General features: G+C 39.4%; 1 protein-coding gene across 4 annotated transcripts in view; it reads right to left on the bottom strand.

Moving 5' to 3' along the window:
* LOC109725483 overlaps nucleotides 2,129-23,484 on the bottom strand; it is a 72,787-nt gene continuing 51,431 nt past the window's right edge. For all 4 annotated transcript variants that reach the window (XM_020254686.1, XM_020254685.1, XM_020254688.1 and 1 more), the window contains 7 exons: nucleotides 20,720-20,827; nucleotides 20,551-20,609; nucleotides 6,152-6,527; nucleotides 4,214-5,743; nucleotides 3,526-3,733; nucleotides 2,872-2,982; nucleotides 2,129-2,771 (listed from right to left, as the gene is read on the bottom strand). In XM_020254686.1, coding sequence (XP_020110275.1) covers nucleotides 2,882-2,982; nucleotides 3,526-3,733; nucleotides 4,214-5,743; nucleotides 6,152-6,527; nucleotides 20,551-20,609; nucleotides 20,720-20,827 — 2,382 coding nt within the window. In that variant the 3' untranslated portion in view covers nucleotides 2,129-2,771; nucleotides 2,872-2,881. The remainder of the gene's footprint in view (nucleotides 2,772-2,871; nucleotides 2,983-3,525; nucleotides 3,734-4,213; nucleotides 5,744-6,151; nucleotides 6,528-20,550; nucleotides 20,610-20,719; nucleotides 20,828-23,484) is intronic.

Here is a 23,484-nt window from a genome sequence, read left to right as displayed (position 1 = left end):
TGCTATTGCTCCACCTGCTAAGTTTAAAACAACCTCCCTTCCTCCTCCCACTTGGAAACACCGTTTTTCTTGTTGGAAGAAGGTTCTAAGCTTTAGTAGGTGAAGAAAATAGAAGAAGACTGACTTGCAATAGGAGTAAAGGAGGGAGAGAGAGAAGACACTGAGAGAGGCAAGATTTTGGATAAGGATAAATGTAGAGAAAGGCAAGATTTAGGCTTTTTTCCAAAATAACCTTATAAAATTTTCTAACTGGATAAATAAGCCAATGAAAATTTTTTGGCAAACTAACCCGTCTTTTGCCATGTTAAGAACCAATGAAATTTTTTTTGGCAAACTAACCCTTCTTTTGTCATGTAAGAGCCACGTTGGAATTTTTCTCTTAAAAATGGTGAATAATTCACTGTCTTCGTAAAGACGGTGAACAATTCGCCGCTTTCCTAATTTCCCACAATGGCGGTGAATTATTCACGGTCTTTCACTTATTTACTATTTCTTTCTATATCCGAAATCCCATATATAATCCTAACCATCACATAAAAATTTCAACAAATCACATATAATCTTAACAACCTGAAAATTCTAATAATCTATCCGTACAATTTCATATAATTTTAACAATCTGAAAATTCTAATAATCTATCCATACCATTCTAATTATTAATTAAAAATTCTAATAATCTACGTATAATCCTAACAACCTCACTTTTTTCTATTTGCCATATAATCCATGTACAAGTTTAATAAATGCGGTGAATCAAATTTCGACATATCACATATAATCTTAACAACGTGAAAATCCTCTATCTACACAATCCTAACTATCAAATAAAAATTCTAATAATCCACGTATAATTCTAACAACCTAACTTTTTTATATTTTTCATATAATCCACGTACAATGAAAGCGGTAAACGATTCACCACCTTTAAAAGACATGAGAGAAAGCGATGAACGATTCGCCGCCTTTAAAAGGCGTGAGAAAATACCGTGAACGATTCACCGCCTTTGCCCAAAAAAAATCCCACGTGGCAAAGAGAGGATTAATTTTCCAAATATAAATTTGGAAGAGGTATTTTGTAAATTACAAAATTTTAGGGAGTTATTTTATAAAAAAATCCCGACATTTTGGATAATGATAAATGTGGAGAATGGGCTATTTCCCATTCTCGTGCTATTAAAATAAACAAATTCTAACGAACAAATCTATTTGAGATAGCACTAAAGTACAGAATTAATATTATTAAATAATTTTACGCAGGAAGATATTTGAGACACATGGCAAAATATAGTAGGGTTTATAATTTATTTTTTTAATACAAATATCTTGGGGATAAAATTTTATAATTAACTTACTAGGTGAGCACGATTATTTTTTGAATGAGCATCATTATTTTCTCCTGTAAAGGTGAAAATGATTACCCATTGAATAAGAATATCATGCGCATTATGTAATATTCATATGCATTCTATGATATTCATTTTATGCTATCCTAAGTTCTTTCTATTTTTTAATGAAATATATAGTACTATTTATGGCAAACAATGACAATGTTGAGGCTAGTGATGACATAATAAGAGATTACAATGGGGTTTTTTAGTGCAATAGTCTTTTCCTAAAATTTTATTCTAAAAATAGAAAGAACTTAGGATAGCATAAAATGAATATCATAGAATGCATATGAATATTACATAATGCGCATGATATTCTTATTCAATGGGTAATNAAAAACGGTGAATGGTTTACCGCTTTTACCCTTTTTCTATTCCTAATGAGAAGTTATGAATACGGTGAATCATTCACCGCATTTAGAGGTCTATTTTTATAATTATCTTTTTAACAAAATTATTTTTATAATTATAAAAATTGATAGGTTTATTTATAAAAAAAATTCGATTACAATGTGTTCAATGGTGGCAGCATGACAAATAGTGTCGGCGCTTGCGGTCAGAATGCATACGTCGATGGTGGTGGCAGTGGCCTGTGCTTGTGGTGCAGCAGTCGTAGCAACGGCGATGCCGATCCTGATTGGAGGGCAATAGTAGTAATAACGATTGATGGTGGAACATTGGAAACAAGCGACAACAGTGGCAGCGATAACGGTAGCCGTGATGATCATCGACACCTTGATTTTAGATGGAGAGAACACAATCATAAGAAATTTGCATTTTACATACCCCCCATGAAGTATATCTTGTAATTGAACTAACTTCGCTTAATTTCCTTCTTGTAGACAAAACCGTCCATAACCACAAATCCAATACAATAGTTGTTCGCCCATTTAAACAAAAACCATCTAAAGAAATGCTAATTCAGAATGAAACTTAAAAGAAGTCACAGATATCCAATGATCAAGCAAAAAGCCAGAGGGTCAATCTTCGATTTTCGGTCTTCACAAGTCTTGAGTATGAGATGCCGATCTTCACCATCAACACTGGCTCCAAAATAACAAAGCTTTCCATTCGTCCTACAAAAAATCTCACCATTTGCTCAAGTTCTGATTCTTTCAAAGTACTCACAAGCACGCGGCATAAGGCAAAACAGAAATGTGCCAGGATGGTTAAAAATCACATTAGTGTCCCTATATTAGTGAAACGAATTTCCTCAACAGCAACAAAAAGAGTAACCCTCTATACAACAGTCTGTAGTATTACCCACGGATGACGAGAATCCGAAGCCTTCGCATGCATGCGAGTACAGCTATTCCCATATCTTGGGCCTTTTTGTTCTTCCCCTCTTGTCAGGTTCTGCAGTAGCACGTAAAGAATCTTATCTGCAGAAATGATTAAAGGATATTACATAACAAACTACAATGGAATTTGGAAGTATATAGATCAAACAGTAAAAGAACAAAGGGCGTTAAGAATTTGTACATGAAAGAAGTCAGATAAGATTGCTAGCTTGAAATAATCCTGGGCATAGAAGAGTTGTAATCTGCTTCAGTGACCTTAACGATGCTTTGAGGTTTTTGTGCTGTTCAACCACTGCAACATTTCGTAACACAAGGGATATTTGGAATTCATATTAGAGATAATAGGCACGGAACACAAAATTAATCAATCAATAGAAAAGGAACTTTCCAAGTGCAAAAGACCTGAGAAAGAGGCTTAATAGCCTCAAATATGCACAAAAGTTTGGGAAGGCAAAACAAATTTTGATCCAAAATGCCAGAATGAGACTAGAACATCTGTTGTGCTTCGTAGAAAGAATCACATAAATTGAATATATTGTCCAATATGCCACATATTAAGGTAACTTTTAGATGAGGAGATGTTTTGTTAGTTTAATCAAATTACATAAACTGAAACCTCAATAGATGTTCAGGTACAGAACCCATTACGATGTAGTTTAGTATCAGAATTTACTTGTTATCCGAAAGTTTTAGACCAATTTGATATGAAAGTACAGTGCAAGGTTGAAATTGCAACAAATTTAGAATGCAGCAGACTAATTTAGAAAGAGAGTTAGTTCGGCAGTGGTTTCTGTAATTTAACCTTAAAAGATAACAGAGGAAAAAAGCTAAATACCGTGAAACATTGCTTTAATTTGCTTGGAAAAGTCTTCAACGCGACCCAAGACAGGGCGGATCCCACAAGAGTGTGATACACAAAGTTCAAGGTATAAGGATTTCTCCAGAGTCTGTAACAAAAGGAGACACATGCTCTCGACTTCCTTCTGAAGACTTTTCGACTTGTTGGCTTCGCAAACTTCAGTGACAATAGTGATCGCTTGATCCTAAGAAAAAATAATGACAAGTTAATAAACCAACGAAGTTAAAATTGTGTAGGGATCAAACAAAACAAAGCACAGCGATTGCGACTTCATGTGAACTTCTCGTAGTTGTTACTTTATACTGGTTTCCAGTTATTATTCACATTGTTTAGTGCCTTCTCTTAAATAAGACATCTCCAACACAACTAGCAGGAATTTGTGGATTATAAATCCCAGATAAGAAGAACACGGAAGTGGACAGATCAATTCCAAATTCTGCAATCTTGGAAAACTATGGCCTATTCAAGGAAAAAGAGTTGGAAATCAAGCATGCTTCCTACATTTAACCCTTTGCAGGAGGTGGTTTTGCATTACATACAGAATGGAACGCCATACAAAATGAATAATGGTAGAAATACTAGCTAATTAAACTTCAGAATTTTAAAAGCAAAAATGCTATTTCTAGTATTCAGCACAAACAAAGAATAAATAGTTACATAATACCTGCAATCCATGCAGAACTTCAGGCATGGGAAGCTCAGGAAAATGAGCAAGATCAACAAACCCTACTTCTTCCACCCTATTCACTGCTGCTTTAGCTTGTATGCAGAGGAATTCCAGAGCAAGAAAAGCAATTCGATAGATTTGTACAGCAACCATCTCCGTGAAAAGTGTCTGATTAACCAAACTAGTTGACTCTTGATTAGCCTTCTGATCTTTGATCACAAGTGACAAGGGTGTAGGAGAGGGTTTAGGAATTGTTGCATTGACAACGGAAGCAAACCATCCACTCTTGCTTTTAATGAGTGGCGGGTGGTCATCAAGCTCAAACTCCTCTTTTCCAATTGGTGGGCTATTTAATAAATCTCCAATCTTCTGTGCTCCCTTGCTAATAAAGGCTACGAGGTGGATTGCAGCCTCTCTTAGTTCTGAATCTACTTGTTCCATACCCTTTCTCCATGAAGCCTGATATCTCACAAGAACACATATAAGCATGAGGACTTGTTCAATTAGATTAAGAGATGCAAGGGATGTAGCTTGTTTCTCCTTTCGTGCTCTTTTAGTGTTCTGATCATTAATAGGAAAGGTTGGCGCAGATAAAAGAAAGGAAATTATGGAGAACTTCTCTGAAAGAAAATGGATGGCATTGTCAACAACGTCTGCACAAGACACATCATCACCAAGAGAATAGATCACCGAGGTAATAATAGCTATGCTGAACTGCCAGAGATGCACATGCTTTCCTTCGATGCCAATGGGTGATACAGTACCATTACATAGAAAAGGCTCATCAGAAGTTGACTGCAAAAGGAGCCTCAAAGAAGAAAAAATGCTGGCTGAATGAAGCATCTTTGCGCCTCCCTTTGTGCATGCCAACGTCAGCAAGAAATTAAGTATCACTGAACTCGTGGATTCAGTGCCGTTACTTTGAACTTTTTGGAGGAGGAGCTGCAGCCGCAAGTGCTTTTGTAGGACAGGCAACCAAATATTAGGAATAAGAAAGCCCTTCAAAATCATATCAATCGATGCCACAGAAAGATCAGTATATTCTGATTTCTCTGCAAACTTGCAAAGCACAGGTAACAACCCAACACTCACAAGAGAAACATCAGCAAATAGGTTAAGTTCTCTGTCAGATTCATCGGTTTCGTTTTTCTGTGTGTAACTGAACTGAAGTGAAGTCAGAAGTAACAGGAGGAGAAGCTTCAATGATTTAGTAAGTGTAGGAGTGAATGTAGTTATATCAGCTAGGAATTTGATGCCAGAGCTTGAAACCTTTAAAAAAAGCAAAAATACAGGATACACATTTCTCCAGGTTTTACTCTGTTGGTGGTGCCAAAGTAAGATTGTCGAGAGGGTGAGCAACATTTCTTCCTGAGCTGAGAGAAAATCTAATAAAATCACGTCTGCGTTGAGAGTTGGAATTACTGAATCCACTGTATCCTGTAAAGAGTTGCAAAAAAGCTTGATGCTTGATATGACAAGTGGCTCAGAGATTCCTTTGTCCAATAAAGTCAAATTTCTTCTGCCAATCTGGAATAGATCACGGACATCAAAGCAATGCACATAATAGTCTCAATTCTGAGGGGGAGAAGGAAAAAGCTTTTATGTCTATGACCTTGGATTTTTTTCTTTTTTTAACATATATTTCCCTGTAAAATCTGAAAATTGTGCATACTTTCAATGCGGAGTTTTTACCAAAATTTTCCCATCTTACTTTTGATAGTAATTCTATTCGGGGGGAAAGTTTGTTTTAGAAATTGTTTGTAAAGAAAGGCCTTTCTTAGAAGTGTATAAGTAAATAGGCAAAGTTCTTCAAGGTCATATATGAAAAATCAAAAATTGCCTGAATGCGCATATGTAAATAAACATATGCTATATATGTGAATATCTCAAAGGGAAAAAAATAAATAATAAAAAGGGGAGTGTAAAAGGACTCACATTTCCATTGTAGACAGATAAAGCTTTTATTAAAGCTTTTAAGCCAAAAAGCTTAGAATTTGCCAGGGAGATCATTAGATTTGCTTTATGCATATGATGGAACATTTTCTCAGCGACTTCTTTGGATGCCTTCCAATCAGAATAATCCCATAGTTCAAAGCCAAGCTCACGCCGTATGCGAGAAATGTCAAACATACAAAAATCATCGAGAATATTTTGATCTTCTTTCTGCTCTCTAAATTGGAAAGCTCCTAAATCAAGTAGAAAAGAGAAAAGCTCTTGAAAGGGACCTGGAGTGGTCTCACGACCTTCGAGCTCTCCTTGTATATGGTAATAGAGATCGTTGATTACCAAATTGGTGACATCCTCCCCGGAACTGTGGGCATAACGTTAATCTCAACCAACTATAACCGACTATATATAAATAAGTTGACAAGATTTAAAATTTCATTGGTCTATCATATATATCAATTATAATATCTCAGATTTCTAAAAACATTAGCATAGGACATACAAACTTGGTCCATCAAAGTAACCCAAAGATTACAAAATCAATTAAAGAAAACAGAGTATTGAAATCCGCTAGATGAATTGGAAAGAACCAGCCAGACGGTTTACTTTCTCAAGAAAGAAAACTAGACGAGCTTCAAAATAGGAAATTATATAAAATGGTAAAATATTACAAATGTATCAATCTATTTGCTTGTACTGAATATATGAATAAAATAAGGAGGCATCAAAATATATAATTCATCTCATCGATTCATCTCCCAAGAATCTAATATCTCTATGATCAAAATATATAATTCATCTCATCGATTCATCTCCCAAGAATCTAATATCTCTATGATAGAGAACAAAGGTAAAATAGAAAAATCATAAGCAGACGTTGAGGTGACAATAGTAAATGAGTGGTTCTCACACAACAGAAAATAAATCTATTTGAAATTACCATATATTAATTGCAGATTAGATGGACCAGCAAGAAAATTAACATTAGAAGTATCAATCGCCAATATATTTACATAAATATATGCTCATTCACACAGCTCATTCTCACCATGTATAAGTGTATAACCAGCGTAAGTGAATATGGTGATAACAAATGAGCATAATGTGGATCTTCAGATGGATTGCACATCAACAGCACTTCTAATTCAAGTCTTTCACATTAAATAAAGAAGTTTTATATGATCAAAATTTGTTTATTTGACAAAGTTCTAGGACACAAATCTAACTAACGGATTTCATAGCCTATAATGACATTGGATTTATATAGATTCCTGTAAAGCGTAAATGTGTAATTGTCAAAATTTGAGGGGACTTTCAGTATATTTACTAGAATTTCTTTCAACGGCCCTTTTAAATACCTGAAGGAAAAGGGATCAGCACATTTGGTGGTCCTTCTGAATTTACCCCCCGCGCCACCCCCCATCCCCTCAGTATCTCCTAGAAGTGTTTCAATTAGTTTGTGTATAACATTGGGATCAGCTGAAATGATCATAATTTATATTTAGCAGGAGCATAATTTCCAGAGTTTTGGCATGGTTATAGCAGTCAAATATCCAGAGATGATTTGTATCTACATATAAACATATAAATCTTTTGCATTATATATTCAGTGAACTATTTTTCCTAAATTGGATCCTCCGAGACACGTCAAGATGTTGATTAGAACATAGTTAGTTAAGATTCGGATCGCAAAAATTCGGTCCGGTAAAATTCGGATAAAATTCTCTAAATTTTAATTCGTTGAAAAATACGGTTAAAAACAGATTCGCCAATTATTCGGATACGTGATTTATACGGATTTATGTTCAGTCAATTACAATTCGGATAAAAAATTCGGTACTGATTAAATTAAGTTTTTTTCTTCTCTCAAGATTTATGCTATTAGCATAAATACTCATATTTCTTAAGAATATAAGAATAAAGAGCTCAAAATAAGGCTAATTAAATAAAAAAATAGCAAACTATATTTATGCCTCAAAATAAATAAATAATTAAGCAAATAAGAGATTAAGATAGCACATAAGAGATTAAACTTTTTGATCGACTGACTTTTTTTTTTTTTTTTAGGGAAGAGGTGAAAGTTTCAAAAAAGGAATTTTTTTTTTTTTTGGCAAGGTTGGAAAAGATGTTTTTTTTTTTTTTTTTTTTTTTTTTTTTTTTTTTTTTTTTTCCCACAAGGCCCGCGAGGGCCACGAGCCGCGTAGCTCGCGACACTCAGCGCGAGCAGCGGCGGCGGGGGCTCGCACGAGCGCGGCCTGCACAGCAACGCGAGGGCGGGCCCAAGGGCCCTTTTTTGAACGAATTATTCGTGAATCGCGAAAATTCGTGAATAATTATTTTTTCTCCAAAAAATAGCGTTTTTTTCCGAATTTTCGGAAAATACGAAAATGGCCGTTTAATACGTTTTCAAAAATCGCGAATAATTCGCGAATTAACTAACATGGATTAGAAATGGTTAACTAATATCAAGAGATTATAAAGATCATGTTTATGGAAAAGCAGACAACATAGAAATAATGCATGAGAATAAAAAAAAAAAAAAAAGAAGAGCGCGCGGTGGCGCCGCGCGAACGCGAGCTCCCAGCGCTCGATGCCCCGAGCACCGGGAGCGCCCGGAACACGCACAATTGAGATGTTGAGATGGACAGAGTACTCAAAAAGATGGAAGAAAAAATGATTATATCCAATGGAAGTAGGTATAGGACACATGAGGATTACTGATACTAACCAAACAAAAAGCAGTAGGGGTGTACTCGGTCGGTCTGGTTTGGTATCTGAGACAATTTTCCAATCTAACCAAATTTTTCAGTTTGAAAACGTAAGAGCTGGACCAAACCAAAATGATTCCTGAACTGAACCAACTGAATTTTCTGGTTTGCTTTGGTTCGACAATTCGGTTCAATCAAAGTACATGATCGAGAACAACTCAAAGACGCTAATGGTTTTGCACAGCAACAAGGAGATTGGAGTGGAGAAGAAAACAAGGAGATCTACATGATTCAATCAAAGTACATGGTCGAGAACAACTCAAAGACAACTAGCAACAAGGAGATCCACATGAATGAAGTTCTCTAGGTCCGGTCAACATGAGAGAGAGAGAGAGAGAGAGAGAGAGAGAGAGAGGAGGGAGGGAGGGAGGGAGGGAGGGAGAGGGATTTAAGAACAGACCTTGTTTAGGTGTGGAGATCGGATCGATGGTCATAATCCAAATCTACTGGTGTGAATGGCTTAGAAGCAAGTAAGCTTCCTCTTGACCGTTCAATTCAAGTGCCTTTTCTTCTTTTTTTTTGGCTAAATTATAAAAAACCTCCCTGTCAATACCTACTTTTTCACTTTCCCTCCTGTCATTCAAAAACCTACACTTTACCCTCTTAAAAAATGAAAAATGTTCGTAGGGGGGTACGCTGTGACAAAATGACCAAATTGCCCCTAATCTTCTTTGGGGTGGGCGTGGACAAAGAGGTGGGTGAGAGCGAGGGTGAGGCGGCGGACGCGGGCGAGAGAGAGGGCATGTGTATGGGCATAGATAGAGAGGTGGGCAAGGTAGAGGTAGCGAAGGGCGAGGCAGCACAGCAGAGGGCGAGGCGGCGCAGCCGAGGATGAGGAAGGAGGGTTTCAGAAGTATTTTGGGTATAAAAAATAGAATATAAACGGAACACTGACAGCGGGGGTCAAAGTGAACAATTTTTTTTTTAAAAGGGCAAATTGTAGGTTATTGAATGACAGGGGAGGAAAATGATAAAAGGGGTATTGACAAGGGGGTTTTCTGTAAGTTAGCCTCTTTTTTTAGGGGAGGGATCGAAAAGAGGTGGGTGCATCGCATGATTTAAGAAATAGATAGAGGTCATCCTTTGGGGGGGTGGTTTAGGGCAGTCAGTTGGCAAGAGATGGGTGCATCGCATGAGATGAGAAGTGGGTAGAGGTCATCACTATTGTTCAGATAGATGAGAAGTGAGGATAGGTACATCACTTATCTTGAGAACCAACAAACGGCAGATAGCAAAGCAAGTATGATAAAATGGTTATATAATAGTTCGGTTTTCAGTTTGGGTAAAGTTATTCAACTTCAAAAACCAAGCCAACACTGAAACAGAAATTCTAACAATTTTGCAACCAAACCGAACTGTAAACCAATTAAATCGAACTAAATTGTCTTATTCGATTTGGTTAGGTTTTGGTTTGGAAACAAACTGTTAACGCCCCAAAGGAGCAACTTCATTAAAATTAATGTTGCTGAGAAGGAGAGGAAGATCAAAACCAATGTGGAAGACAGTTCACAAACAAAATAAGAGCATCATGTCATGGACAAAATATTTTCCGTTGACTTCTCCTTGACCGTGGCCCAATTTCGCTAGCGGAGCACGTTGTTAAAGAGACCCGAACCCAACCCGCTGTGGGAGACGAAGGGTTTTGTAACTACTCCCATCAATGATGGAAGCTCGAGGGTTATGAAACTACCAAGAGTTAATAGAGTGACTCTCAGGCTTATGGCCCATTATGAGGGTGAGTTAATGTGTGAGTTAGTGTAGGCTAGATTCAATGTATCTAGGAGCCTATATATAGTGGGGTTTGGCTAAGGCCAAAACACACAAAAGGGAGTGTGTATGTGTGTTGTAATCTCTTTTTCTAAGTAGTGGAGTATTTAGTTTTTGAGTGAACCTCTGCCTCTCTCTCTCTGTCGTTCCCTTTGCATATTTAGTCGTAGGACGCGAAGGTCCAGGCTAGCAACAGGGACGAAGGCTTGCCCATTTTCGAGCAGGAAGGCGGGCGCCGCACAGACTTTGCGAACAAAACCGCTAAGGCCGTGACAGTTGGTATCAGAGCCAGGTTGAGGAGGAACAATGTCGTCATCAGATGCTGCTGTCATCGACGTAACTGATGAGCCTTCGAAGCAAACCAAGCAGGATGGGAGCATGGAGCCGCAGGCACTCGCGAAGGAGGCCGCATCCTTGAAGTACCGTGCGGGGCTGCAGAAGGATGTTACGACGAGAATGAAAGAGCAGTCCTCTGCATCTCTGCAAATTGTGAGTTTGTTGGAGGAGGGGTTCATTTGATGGATAAGGATATTGTTGCAGCTATGGCAACATTTCGCCATCGTCTGAAGCAATTCAAGGTGAATCTTGCCCGTCGCAACGACGAGCGGGGTGCGCGAGAAGTGCTGCTTCAAGACATCGGTGCCGAGGTCAAGGAGGTCGAGGACCTCAAGACGAGGGAGGCACTACCTGAGCGAACCGAGGGCGATCGAGGTGAACCACCAAAGGCAAGTGAGGCCAAAGGTGGGAGAGAGCACCGCGATCCAGGGAACGCAAAAGGGCGCAACGAGAGTCCAACTCTGACAGCCCTGCAGCTTTGCGAGGTTAAGCGCGGGAAGACTGAGGACCTCGAGGAGGAGGGCCTGAGCAGCGGAGAGACTGTCAAGTCTTATGCGGCGCTGAAGCAGCCGGCGCCCAATCAAGGTGAGAGTCATTCTGCCAAGGAGCCTACGAGGACCAAGGAGCGTTCTGCAGCTTGGTGGAGTGCGCGTGCGTGTCGCGGAGGACATGCACACTCGGGGCTTTCTGCGGCTTAGCAGAGTGCGCGTGCGTGTCGCGGAGGACATGCACATCCGGCGAATTCTTTGCACAGCAGGCTCGCTGGTGCACTTGCTCAGAGGGGCAAGACAGTTGGTGTTGGTGCGGGGACAGATGCGGATATTGGGAGCAAGGCACAGGGCCGATCGCGCGCGAAGGCACGACGGACCGCGCGGAAGGCTATGCGGACCGGGAGCTACTCGACGCGCGACGAGGGTGTCTGCGCGTTAGGTGGGGGAGAATGTCACGGACAAAATGTTTTCCGTTGACTTCTCCTTGACCATGGCCCAATTTTGCTAGCTGAGCGGGTCGTTAAAGAGACCCGAACCCAACCCGCTATGGAAGACGAAGGGTTTTGTAACTACTCCCATTAATGATGGAAGCTCAAGGGTTATGAAACTACCAAAAGTTAATAGGATGACTCTTGGGCTTATGGCTCATTATAAGGGTTAGTTAATGTGTGAGTTAGTGTAGGCTAGATTCAATGTATCTAGGAGCCTATATATAGTGGGGTTTGGCTAAGGCCAAAACACACAAGAGGGAGTGTGTATGTGTGTTGTAATCTCTTTTCTAAGTAGAGGAGTATTTAGTTTTTTGAGTGAACCTCTGCCTCTCTCTCTCTGTCATTCCCTTTTCATATTTAATCGTAGGACGCGAAGGTCCAGGGTAGCAACAGGGACGAAGGCTTGCCCATTTTCGAGCAAGAAGGCGGGCGCCGCACGGGCTTTGCGAACAAAACCGCTAAGGCCGTGACAATCAGGTCTGAATAGAGGAATAGATCCAAATAGGCAAAACAAAAGTTTGGCCGAGGCTTACGTGCAAGGTTATTTTGTAAGATTGGGCGTGCAAAAATTTATATGAGCTATAGTATTCAACAACTAATTACAGGTACATATAGACTAAAAAGTTAGTAACAATACCAAATAGAAGTCTAGTCCCAACTATTTGTAGCAGGCCAAATGAATCCTGTTCTTTAAACTCAGTGCTGTTTTCGGCAAGATTTTTCAAAGACCAAGTGCCAACATGTCATTTCTTTCTACAATCTCTAGTGTTAACTTTGGTCTCTCTTCTCCACCCAAAAGTAGCAATTATTTCAAATGCCGTGTTACTGGTGCACCAGGCAGTCTTTATAGAGCATTTCCAATCCATCTAGCAGGTTATATGTAATACCCCAAATTTTTTTTTTATTTTATAGAGGATTATTTTGCTCAACTGAAAAAGTGTAGGGGTTTATGTGCAATTATGCAACCCTAGTTAATAAAAGCGCTTCTAATATCTCTTTTTCTTCCCAATCGGCCATTTTCTCTCTCACGTTCAACTTTATCCGCACGCACGCAATCTCTCTCTTTCACGCACAATCCTCGATCTCGTCTTTCGACGCCACCTCCACCGTCGCACTCATTGATCTTCGTCGGCGTCATTTCATTTGTGGCTGACGTCGTTTGGATGGTCAAAGACATCTCCTTCATAGTCGTTTCGTTCATTGTCATCGAAAAGATTTCGTTGATTAATTTGATGCCTTACCTTTGACCGCAAGATACTGGGATTAATTAGAGGTAAGCGACCTAACGCTTGTTAGTTTATTTTTGATAAAAATTATAGAAATTTGTTACGGTAACGAAAATCCCTCTTTGTATAGTTTTTCAAAACAAGGGTTAAGCATGCTTATATAAATTATAAATCGTTGAAAGAAAGAGATTAAAAGGTTTTGATTTGACTGCTGTGCAGTTTTTAGAAAAATATGTTCTTTAGAAATTGTGCTTATTTGATAAAATTTCAATGTTTGATAATTTGTTTTCTTCTTAATTGTTGACCGGGTAAATAATTTTGAAATCATGATGTCTCTTGGTATATTGCTATAATGATGTTGGTGTTTGAGATAAAAAAAATTCAAATTCAAATTCAAATTCAAATTCAAATTAAGGATGTAGAAGGAAATAAAATAAATTGTGATTTGATTGCTACTTTCCTTAGAGGATTAGGTATCAACAAGGAAAGAGATAAGGAAAATTTTGTTGCCTTATCTTCAAAAATTTTGAATTATTTTCTAAAATGAAGTGGTCCAAAAACCACTATAAATTGACCATGAGATTGAAAAAAAATCTCTTGGAGGGAGAGGAGGAAATAAAAAAAAAAACAAAAGAGAAACAAGAAAAAAAAGAAAGGAAAAAAAAAAAAGAGCATTAGGAGGGGGCCGCCTCTCCCTCTCTCTCTGGTTCGTACAGAGAGAGAGGGGTTGGGGCCCCTCCCTCTCTAAACCAAAAAAGAAAAAAAAAAAAGAAAAGAAAAAGAGAGCAAAAAAATAGAGAGAGCGACGACAACGGCGAAGGCGACGGTGACGACGGCAGCGGCGCTGTGAGGACATCGACAACAACAACAGCACACGAGAAGGCCTCATGGCCTCTTTCTTCTTCTTCTTCTCCGACGACGACCTCGACAACGACAATAGCGCACGAGGAGGCCTCATAGCCTCTTTCTTCTTCTCCGACGACGGCGGATTAGTGTATACGTGCAAACGTATAGTAGCGATTTATTTGTCGGTTTGATCAACACGACCGTCTTCGTGATAGGTTGACCCGATCAAATCTGGCATTGGATCGTTACTATATCGTGTGTGCGTATTCACTAAACGTCCGTCTCCCCAACATCGACGAAAGCCCTATATGAACGTGCGAGCGACGCGACAGTAACGATCCTTGTGTCGGATTGATTGAGCGGCCGTCTTCGTGATAGGCTCGATACTTTCGATCTCGACATTAGATCGTTACTCTTATTGGACTTATGATCTTACCGAGCGGCCGTCTTCGTGATAGGCTCGACACGGTTGAACTCCGATTCAGACCAAAATGATAACAACAGAAAGAAAATAATAAAAAAATGATAATAAATATTTTTCTCGGGTCGCCGTCTTCGTGATAGGCTTGACCCGAGTTCGGTTCAATTAAACCGGGTCACCGTCTTCGTGATAGGCTTGACCCGAGTCCGGCTAATTAAACCGGATCCCCGTCTTCGTGATAGGCTTGACCCGAGTCCGACTAATTAAACCGGGTCGCCGTCTTCGTGATAGACTTGACCCGGGTTCTGTTCATTAAACCGGGTCGCCGTCTTCGTGATAGGCTTGACCCGAGTCCGGTTAATTAAACCGGGTCGCCATCTTCGTGATAGGCTTGACCCGAGTTCGGCTAATTAAACCGGGTCGCCGTCTTCGTGATAGGCTTGACCCGAGTCCGGTTAATTAAACCGGGTCGCCCTCTTCGTGATAGGCTTGATCCGGGTCCGGTTCATTTAAACCGGGTCGCCATCTTCGTGATAGGCTTGACCCGAGTCCGATTAATTAAACCGGGTCGCCGTCTTCGTGATAGGCTTGACCCGGGTTCGGTTCATTTAAACCGGGTCGCCGTCTTCGTGATAGGCTTGACCCGAGTTCGTTTAATTAAACCGGGTCGCCGTCTTCGTGATAGGCTTGACCCGAGTTCGGTTAATTAAACCGGGTCGCCCCCTTCGTGATAGGCTTGATCCGGGTTCGGTTCATTTAAACCGGGTCACCATCTTCGTGATAGGCTTGACCCGAGTCCGATTAATTAAACCGGGTCGCCGTCTTCGTGATAGGCTTGACCCGGGTTCGGTTCATTTAAACCGGGTCGCCGTCTTCGTGATAGGCTTGACCCGGGTTTGGTTCATTAAACTGGGTCGCCGTCTTCGTAATAGGCTTGACCCGGATTCGATTAATTAAATCGGGTAGCCGTCTTTGTGATAGGCTTGACCCGGGTTCGGCTAATTAAACCGGGTCGCCGTCTTCGTGATAGGATTGACCTAGATTCGGTTTATTTAAACCGGGTCGCCGTCTTCGTGATAGGCTTGACCCGAGTTCGGATCAATTAAACCAGATCGCCGTCTTCGTGATAGGCTTGACCCGGGCGAACCAAACCATAATGACAAATCAAATCGGATGATAAACCAATCCAATCTAATCAATGAGTCTAATTGAACCATTAAAGACATTAACCGAACCAAATCAAACTGCAAGCTAGTTTGACTTGAACCAAACCATGAAGGATCCAATCTGAACCAAAGTGGATACGATCTGAACTAAACTTAACCGGATCCTATCCAAACCGGATCCTGTCCAAACCGAACAAGACTCAACTTGAACCAAAGTGGATCCAAACCAAACTGAACTAAACCGGATCCGAACCGAACCAGATCTTGTCTGAACTGAACCACAAAGGATTCAACTTGAATCAAAGTAAATCTGATCTGAACTGAACCGAACCGGATCCGAATCGAACCGGATCCTGTCTAAACCGAACCGAACACGATTCAACTTGAACCAAAGTGAATCCAAACTGAACCGAACCGAATCCGGTCCGAACCAAATCAAAGTGAATCCAAGCTGAACCGAACCAGATCCGAATCGAACCGGATCCTATCTGAACCAAACCAACAAGATTCAACTTGAACCAAAGTGGATCCGAACCGAACCAGATCTGGTCTAAACTGGATCACAAAGGACTCAACTTGAACCGAACGGGATCCGAACCAAACCGGATCCCGTCTGAACCGAACCACAAAGGATTCAACTTGAATCAAAGTGAATCCGATCTAAACCGAACAACAAAGGATTCAACTTGAACCAAAGTGAGTCCGATCTGAACCGAACAGCAAAGGATTCGAACTGAACCGAACCGTATCCGATTCGAACTGAACCGAACCGGATCCGGTCTGAACCAAGCCATAAAGGATTCAACTCGATCCGAAGTGGGTCCGACTTGAACCGAACCAGAAAGGAGTCAACTTGAACCGAAGCGGATCCGATCCGAACCGAACCAAATGGATTCTACTTGATCGGAAGTGGATCTGACTTGAACCGAATCAGAAAGGATTTGACTCGAACCAAAGTGGATCCGATCCGAACTGAACCAAACCAGATCCCATCTGAACCATGAAGGATTCGACTCGAGCCGAATATAATCCAACGTGATCAGAACCATAAAGGCTCCGACTCGAACCAAAGTGAGTCCAATCCGAGCCGAACAAGACCGACTTGAACCAAAGTGGATCCGATCCGAACTAAACCGAACCGGATCCCATTTGAACCATGAAAGATCCGACTCGAGCCGAATATAATCCAATCTGATTAGAAACATAAAGGCTCCGACTCGAACCAAAGTGAGTCCAATCCGAGCCGAACAAGATCGACTTGAACCAAAGTGGATCCGATTCGAACTGAACCGAACCGTATCCCATCTGAACCATGAAGGATTCGACTCGAGCCGAATATAATCCAATCTGATCAGAAACATAAAGGCTCCGACTCGAACCAAAGTTGGTCCAATCCGAGCCGAACAAGATCGACTTGAACCAAAGTGGATCCGATCCAAACTGAACCAAACCGGATCCCATCAGAACCATAAAGGATGACTCGAGCCGAATATAATCCAATCTGATCAGAACCATAAAGGCTCCGACTCGAACCAAAGTGGGTCCAATCCGAGCCGAACAAGATCGACTTGAACCGAAGTAGATCTGATTTGAACCGAACCATAGAAGATTCAACTCGAACTGAAGTGGATCCGATCCAAGCTGAACCGAACCAGATCTGGTCTAAACCAAGCCATAAAGGATTCGACTTGAACCAAAGTTGATCCGATCTGAATTGAACCAAATCGGATCTCATCTGAACAATAAAGAATCCAACTCAATCCAAGTCTTGATGGGTCCCGAACTAAAGCATAATGGTTCAACCCGAATGACTAAACAAACCTAAGGCGGTTCATCCCAAATCAAATACAAGAAGATTAAGCCAACCCAAACCCAAAGTCCACAAATAAATCCCAAAACCAAAGTCCACAAATAAATTCCAAAATCAAAATCCACAAATAAATCCCAAAACCCAAAGTTCACAAATAAATCCCAAAACCCAAAGTCCACAAATAAGTCGCAAAACCCAAAGTCCACAAATAAAATGCCAAAATCCAAAGTCCACAAATAAACCCAAAACCCAAAGTCCACAAATAAATCCCAAAACCCAAAGTCCACAAATAAAACCCCAAAATCCAAAGCCTCTCAAATCTAAACGACCGAAACGTCGCTAAACTAAACCCAAATCCAAACGACCGAAAAGTCGTTAAACTAAACCCAAATTCCTTAAACCATGAACCAAATCCATACACCAAACCCATGAACCATATCCAAGTTCATGAACCAAGTTCATGAACCAAATCCATACACCAAACCCATGTACCATATCCAAGTTCATGAGCCAAATCCATACACCAAATCCATAAACCATATCCAAGTTCATGAACCGAGTCCACACACCAGATTCATGAACCATATCCAAATTCATGAGCCAATACTCAAATCTCATGAACCAATACCCAAATCTCATCGTGAACCTTTTTTTTTTTTACTCTGGCACATATACCTAAAGTAAAAATTAAATATCGACTACCCCTAATACATATACTTAGGGCTATGTTAATCACCTTGGCACATATAACTAAGGCGAAACATCTCCAAATCGACAGAATTCTAAGCCATATACTTAGAATTCAGTCAAATGATATCAACTTTATTCGAACTCTAACATATATACTTAGAGTTCATCCGACTAACCCTAACACATATACTTAGGGTCTAGTCAGCCTTTTGCTCTAGCACATATACCTAGAGTGGAAGTCAAACCATGGTCGACTAACCCTAACCCATATACTTAGGGTCTAGTCAGTCTTTTGCTCTAGCACATATACCTAGAGTGGAAGTTAAACCATGCTCGACTAACCCTAACACATATACTTAGGGTCTAGTCAGTCTTTTGCTCTAACACATATACCTAAAATGGAAGTCAAACCGTGCTCGACTAGTTCTAACCCATATACTTAGGGTCTAGTCAGCCTTTTGCTCTAGCACATATACCTAGAGTGAAACCCATACCCGATCGAGCTCTAATATATATACTTAAGAGTTCAAATCCGACTACCCCTAATACGTGTACTTAGGGCTTAGTCAGACCTTCATTCTAGCACATATAACTAGAGTGAAACTCGGTTAGTCCTGATACATATACTCAGGAATTAGCCACTCTCTACTTTCGGGTAATTCGACCCACCTCAATACATATACTTGAGGTCTGGTCACATCTCCATCTTGGAACATATAACCAAGGTGGACATAATCGGACTCTAAGACATATACTTAGAGCCAATTAGACTCTAATACATAGAGTCTAAGATCGACTAGGTCTTAACACATATACTTAGGATCTAGTCAACCTCAGATCCAACTGAATCCTAATACATATAGTTAGGATTCAATAAATTAAAACTTCTTCGCTAGATTGGACATTTAGTCTGATAAAATTCATGTACAGTGGGGGTATGCTCCTGCTTAAGCCATGTAAACGGCAAATCATATCAATAAAATTTTATTTGCCTGTTTTGTCTCTTTTATTATCAGCATTTATATTTGGTCTCTTAATCGAGGGTTCCTTAACACCGAAAGTGTAGGGTAATTAACAACAGATTCTTGAGTCTGTTGGAAGCCATGAACCTATAATCCTGATTTCAAAATAAAACATAAACAAATTTTATCTCCACCATGAATGACCACTCGTCTTAGAAACAACTTATGGCGGGACCGGTTCGTTCGCGGCAGACAGTTGGCCATGTCGACATGAATTTTGTGATAGAAGCTAAAAAACCTCAATTTTTTGATGCACCTCCGAGAGCAATTTTCTGACGCACTTCTGAGTGCAATTTTGTGATGCACCTTTGATGCACCTCCGGATACTATTAGATTCATTTTTTAGTGCTTTTTGCTTTGCGATCGTGCCTTTGATGTCTCTAATGTATGTTTAGGATCTCAGCCACGGGTCGCTAGTTACTAGAGACTTTCATTTCGAATTATAATTTTTAAAATAAGAATGCTTTTGTTAAAATTCTATTTCTCAAGCTTTTATAAAACTTGTGTGTGTTTAAGACTCAAAATTCTAAAATGTAGTTCGCAAAAGTTTAAGAAACTCAATCAGTACTTTAATATTTTCAGTATGAAAATGTATATCTGATTATTTATAAAATTTTCTATTTTGCATGCTTAATCTAGCTAATGTAGTGTACGGTTGCTTACCCAAGATTCGAGACTCTTTTGCCGGGCGAGGGCGGGACCGAGTGAACACTAATCGTAGATTGCCGTTTGAGTTGCTTTTTTTTGTTATTTTGTCTGTGTAGTTAGGTAGATGTTAAGTGAGATTTTGCGGATTATCATCTAATTTTATTCATTTTTGTTTTGTTTTCTGCACCACATAATTTAATAAATTTTCGTACTATCGTTTTGTCTGATTCTTTGTTAGCTTCTATAGCCTTACCTATTTGCTGTTGTAGCAGGTATGTGGCATCTGTTACGTCTTGAATTTGAGACGTGATATTATAACACAATTTATCCTATAACAGAGCATGCCAAACCTGCATTGCAAAAATTCATTTCTTATGTTATAACCCTAGCAACCCAAACATCCACCTTAGTATTCTAATCTTGACAACACAATTTTTTCATATGTTGTTTCCTAGCTAACCAACTTTACAAGCTATGGATTTAGTAATTGAGACATTTTTCTCCACAATTTTGTACCAAAATGTTGAAGAGTTACTTCTAAGTTTAGATTCTTTATAAAAGAATCTTTACGCCGTTAATGGCAGTTGCATTTTCAACTGTTGCTCTCCAAGTAACAACCTTTTACCCTCACAGATTAAGTGCAACAACAACTTTGAACAGAAAAAAGAATTGCGAAGATTTTGATAAGCAAATTCATGAGCATACCTATAACCTCTCAATGAGTATCGTGCTAAAAGGACAGCAAAAGCAGGATGTTCACTCAACTGCACATCAAGTGACAAGCATGAGACAAGATTTTGAAGAAGATTAACCACGATTAAAATTTGAAGGTCAGCAAAAATCAATAAAATGACAAATATAATCTAAGGCGAACCTTCTGGTATATGGTATGTATCATCCTAACGAGTGCAAGAGACAAGCTCCCAGAATCACCAGTTGATAACTTTATTATTAGGTGCACTATTAATACACAAACAGCCACCTACAGAAATGGGTAAAATTCATCATCTAATACCTTTTGACAAGAAAAATGGAAAGTTCATCATGAGGTAATGCTGGTAGACAAAAGATGCTAACGAATATAAATAAAACATTAACATTCTATACAAAAACTTACGAATCCAACAGAGTATTAAAAGAAAGACATTGTAAAAGCAACTAATATAATAAAGGATGCTATAAAATATCATAAGGGTATCAAGAAATTCTTAATGCTGCTAAAAGTTTCTTATATACTTATTACTAACAACTATCACCTTAGATTTATGGATAAAGTTTAATAATGGTTTAAAAGAGACGAACTATATTAGGGCTGGTGCTTAACCAAGACAACTCTTGAATACAGGCAACAAATACCTGGGATGGCTCGAGTGGCCCAAAACACGAATTATCAAACAAAACATAATAGGATTCTTACATATTATATTGTTCAGAGCAGACAAGGAAAAAGACCAGGTAAACTAGACTGGAAGCACCCAAACTCTTATAAAAGTTTCACTTTAGCTCCTATTCTGTCAAATTCAACTCAATTCTTACTGAACGTCTAAAGACATATCAAACTAAACCACTTTGATATTTGATGTGGAGTTCACTGAAAAAAGAATGGCGTGGATACCAGGTCACATTTTTTCTAGGAAACTTATGACCAAAAACACCTTTTAACACGCATAAATCTGTTGTCAAAAGGAACTTTTCTCTAGGTACGTTGAAGTACCCTTCTTGTCAAATGGTAAACTTTAATTCACACCTTTTGTGCACATATGGGGTCAAAAAACGTTTACCAAGTGTTCAGGCTCCAGATCATATTTCCACCAACAGACTTAACGGCTGATGACAGAATAGGCCAGCTTAATATACTTGCAAATGTTCGGGTGCCATTAAATTTTAGAATAGGAACCAAAGTGAAACATTCATAACAGTTCGGGAGCCACCAGTATAATTACCTAGAAAGAATCATCTACCACATATATTGTTACAAGCAAGAGTAAGCACAAAGAAATTTGTCCATATAACTATTTTAAACAGCTTAAATTCCATAAGCCGCATAACTTTTTGGTGCCCTGAACGATTCACCGTCTTCAGAAGAAAATTCTAACATGGCACCCACGTGGCGAAAGGAGAGTTACTTTTCCAAATAAAAATTTGACAGGGTAATTTTGCAAATTGCAAATTTTTGGAGGGTCATTTTATAAAAAAGTCCATTGGCATGGATTATCTTAAATTTTTTAAAAAATAGCTTTTAAAACTGTTTCAATCTGTAATAACTATAAAAATGGCTCAAGTGTTATTTCTCACACAGTTTAGTAAAAGTAGAGTCATAGATATGATAAAACAATTGGGTGATATCTTTATTGTGCTTTTTTGTTCTTTCACTAAAAGATGATTTTCATATGCAATAAAACTCACTAATTGCAACAAATGTTAGTATATTTACAAGACTTAGATATTCCAACTATGGAAAAATCTTTGTCAGACTTCTTACCTCAAATTAACTCAAAAAAGACCCAAAGCTCAAAAAGGATGTTTTTGCACTTAACCCCGAAAAAAAAAAATTATTTTAAAATTGAGCCTACAAAAATTATAAATGCAAAATTGACCCTATATTGTACACATAGGGGCCACGGCGGACAAGAGAAAAATATTTTAAATGAACACGGTGATTCATTTACTGTGTTTAGATTTAAATGAATATAGTGATTCATTTACCATGTTTAGAAAAAATATTAAACATGTAAGGACCGAGATTTTGGCAGTGTAGCTAAACTCTCAGTTGACGATGTTTTTGTGTGTATTTTAATTACAAAAGCACTCGTCAAGTTTCGGGAGAAAACGAGTTAAAACAGAGTTGTTATGCGAGTTCCAGTATTCACTTAAAGTGAATAGTAACTCGGTTTTCCGGAGAAGCCACTGCGTGAAGTTGGCTTCTAGCGCGTATCGGACTCCGTTCATAGCGATCCAATAGCTCGTTTCGACCGGTTCAATTGTTCTGGAACTAATGGTGCTGACGAATTTTGAGTTTGACGCACGGATTTCGATAAATCGGAAAATACATGTTTTATATGTATTTGTGCGTAGTTTCTTCTGTTGGAGAGAGAAAGCGGATTTCGTCGCGAATCCGTGATCGATCAAGGTGAATCGAAATCGTAGCCTTGTTGTCTCCGTCGTGCTGATCGCACTGGTGCGATCCGTTCACAAATCTGACGAACGGATCTGCGGAGATCGCGTGTTGATCGAGGAGAGGTCGGTGAGGGAAAAATAGTATTTTCGCAAAAGTAGCAACATTTTATGTACCGTTTCGCGTGAAATCGCATGTAGAGGTGTTTTTGCACATTTTACACGCACTGTAAGGGACTCAGTATTAAATACTGAAGTTTGATGGGCTTTTCCGCAATTTGCACCTTATATATATAGTGTATCTAGGGTTTTCTACCTTAGAACCTAACCCTAGCCATCCCTAGCTAACCCTAGTCGCCCCAGCCACCTTCACCTCGCTCCCCTGCCCTAGCCGCATGCCCCCAGCCGCCGCCGAGTCATTATCTTCCTCCCTCTCCATCTCTCTCTCTCCTTCCACCTTTCTTCATCTCGGGTTAGCGGCAAGCCCGAGGTTGCTCTCCTCTCTGGCGCTTCCCCTGGAGCCCC

The sequence above is a fragment of the Ananas comosus genome, linkage group 20, assembly GCF_001540865.1.
Source record: "Ananas comosus cultivar F153 linkage group 20, ASM154086v1, whole genome shotgun sequence".
Lineage (NCBI taxonomy): Eukaryota > Viridiplantae > Streptophyta > Magnoliopsida > Poales > Bromeliaceae > Ananas > Ananas comosus.
Note: the sequence above shows the minus strand (reverse complement) of the source record. Positions and strands in the feature narration are given on the sequence as shown.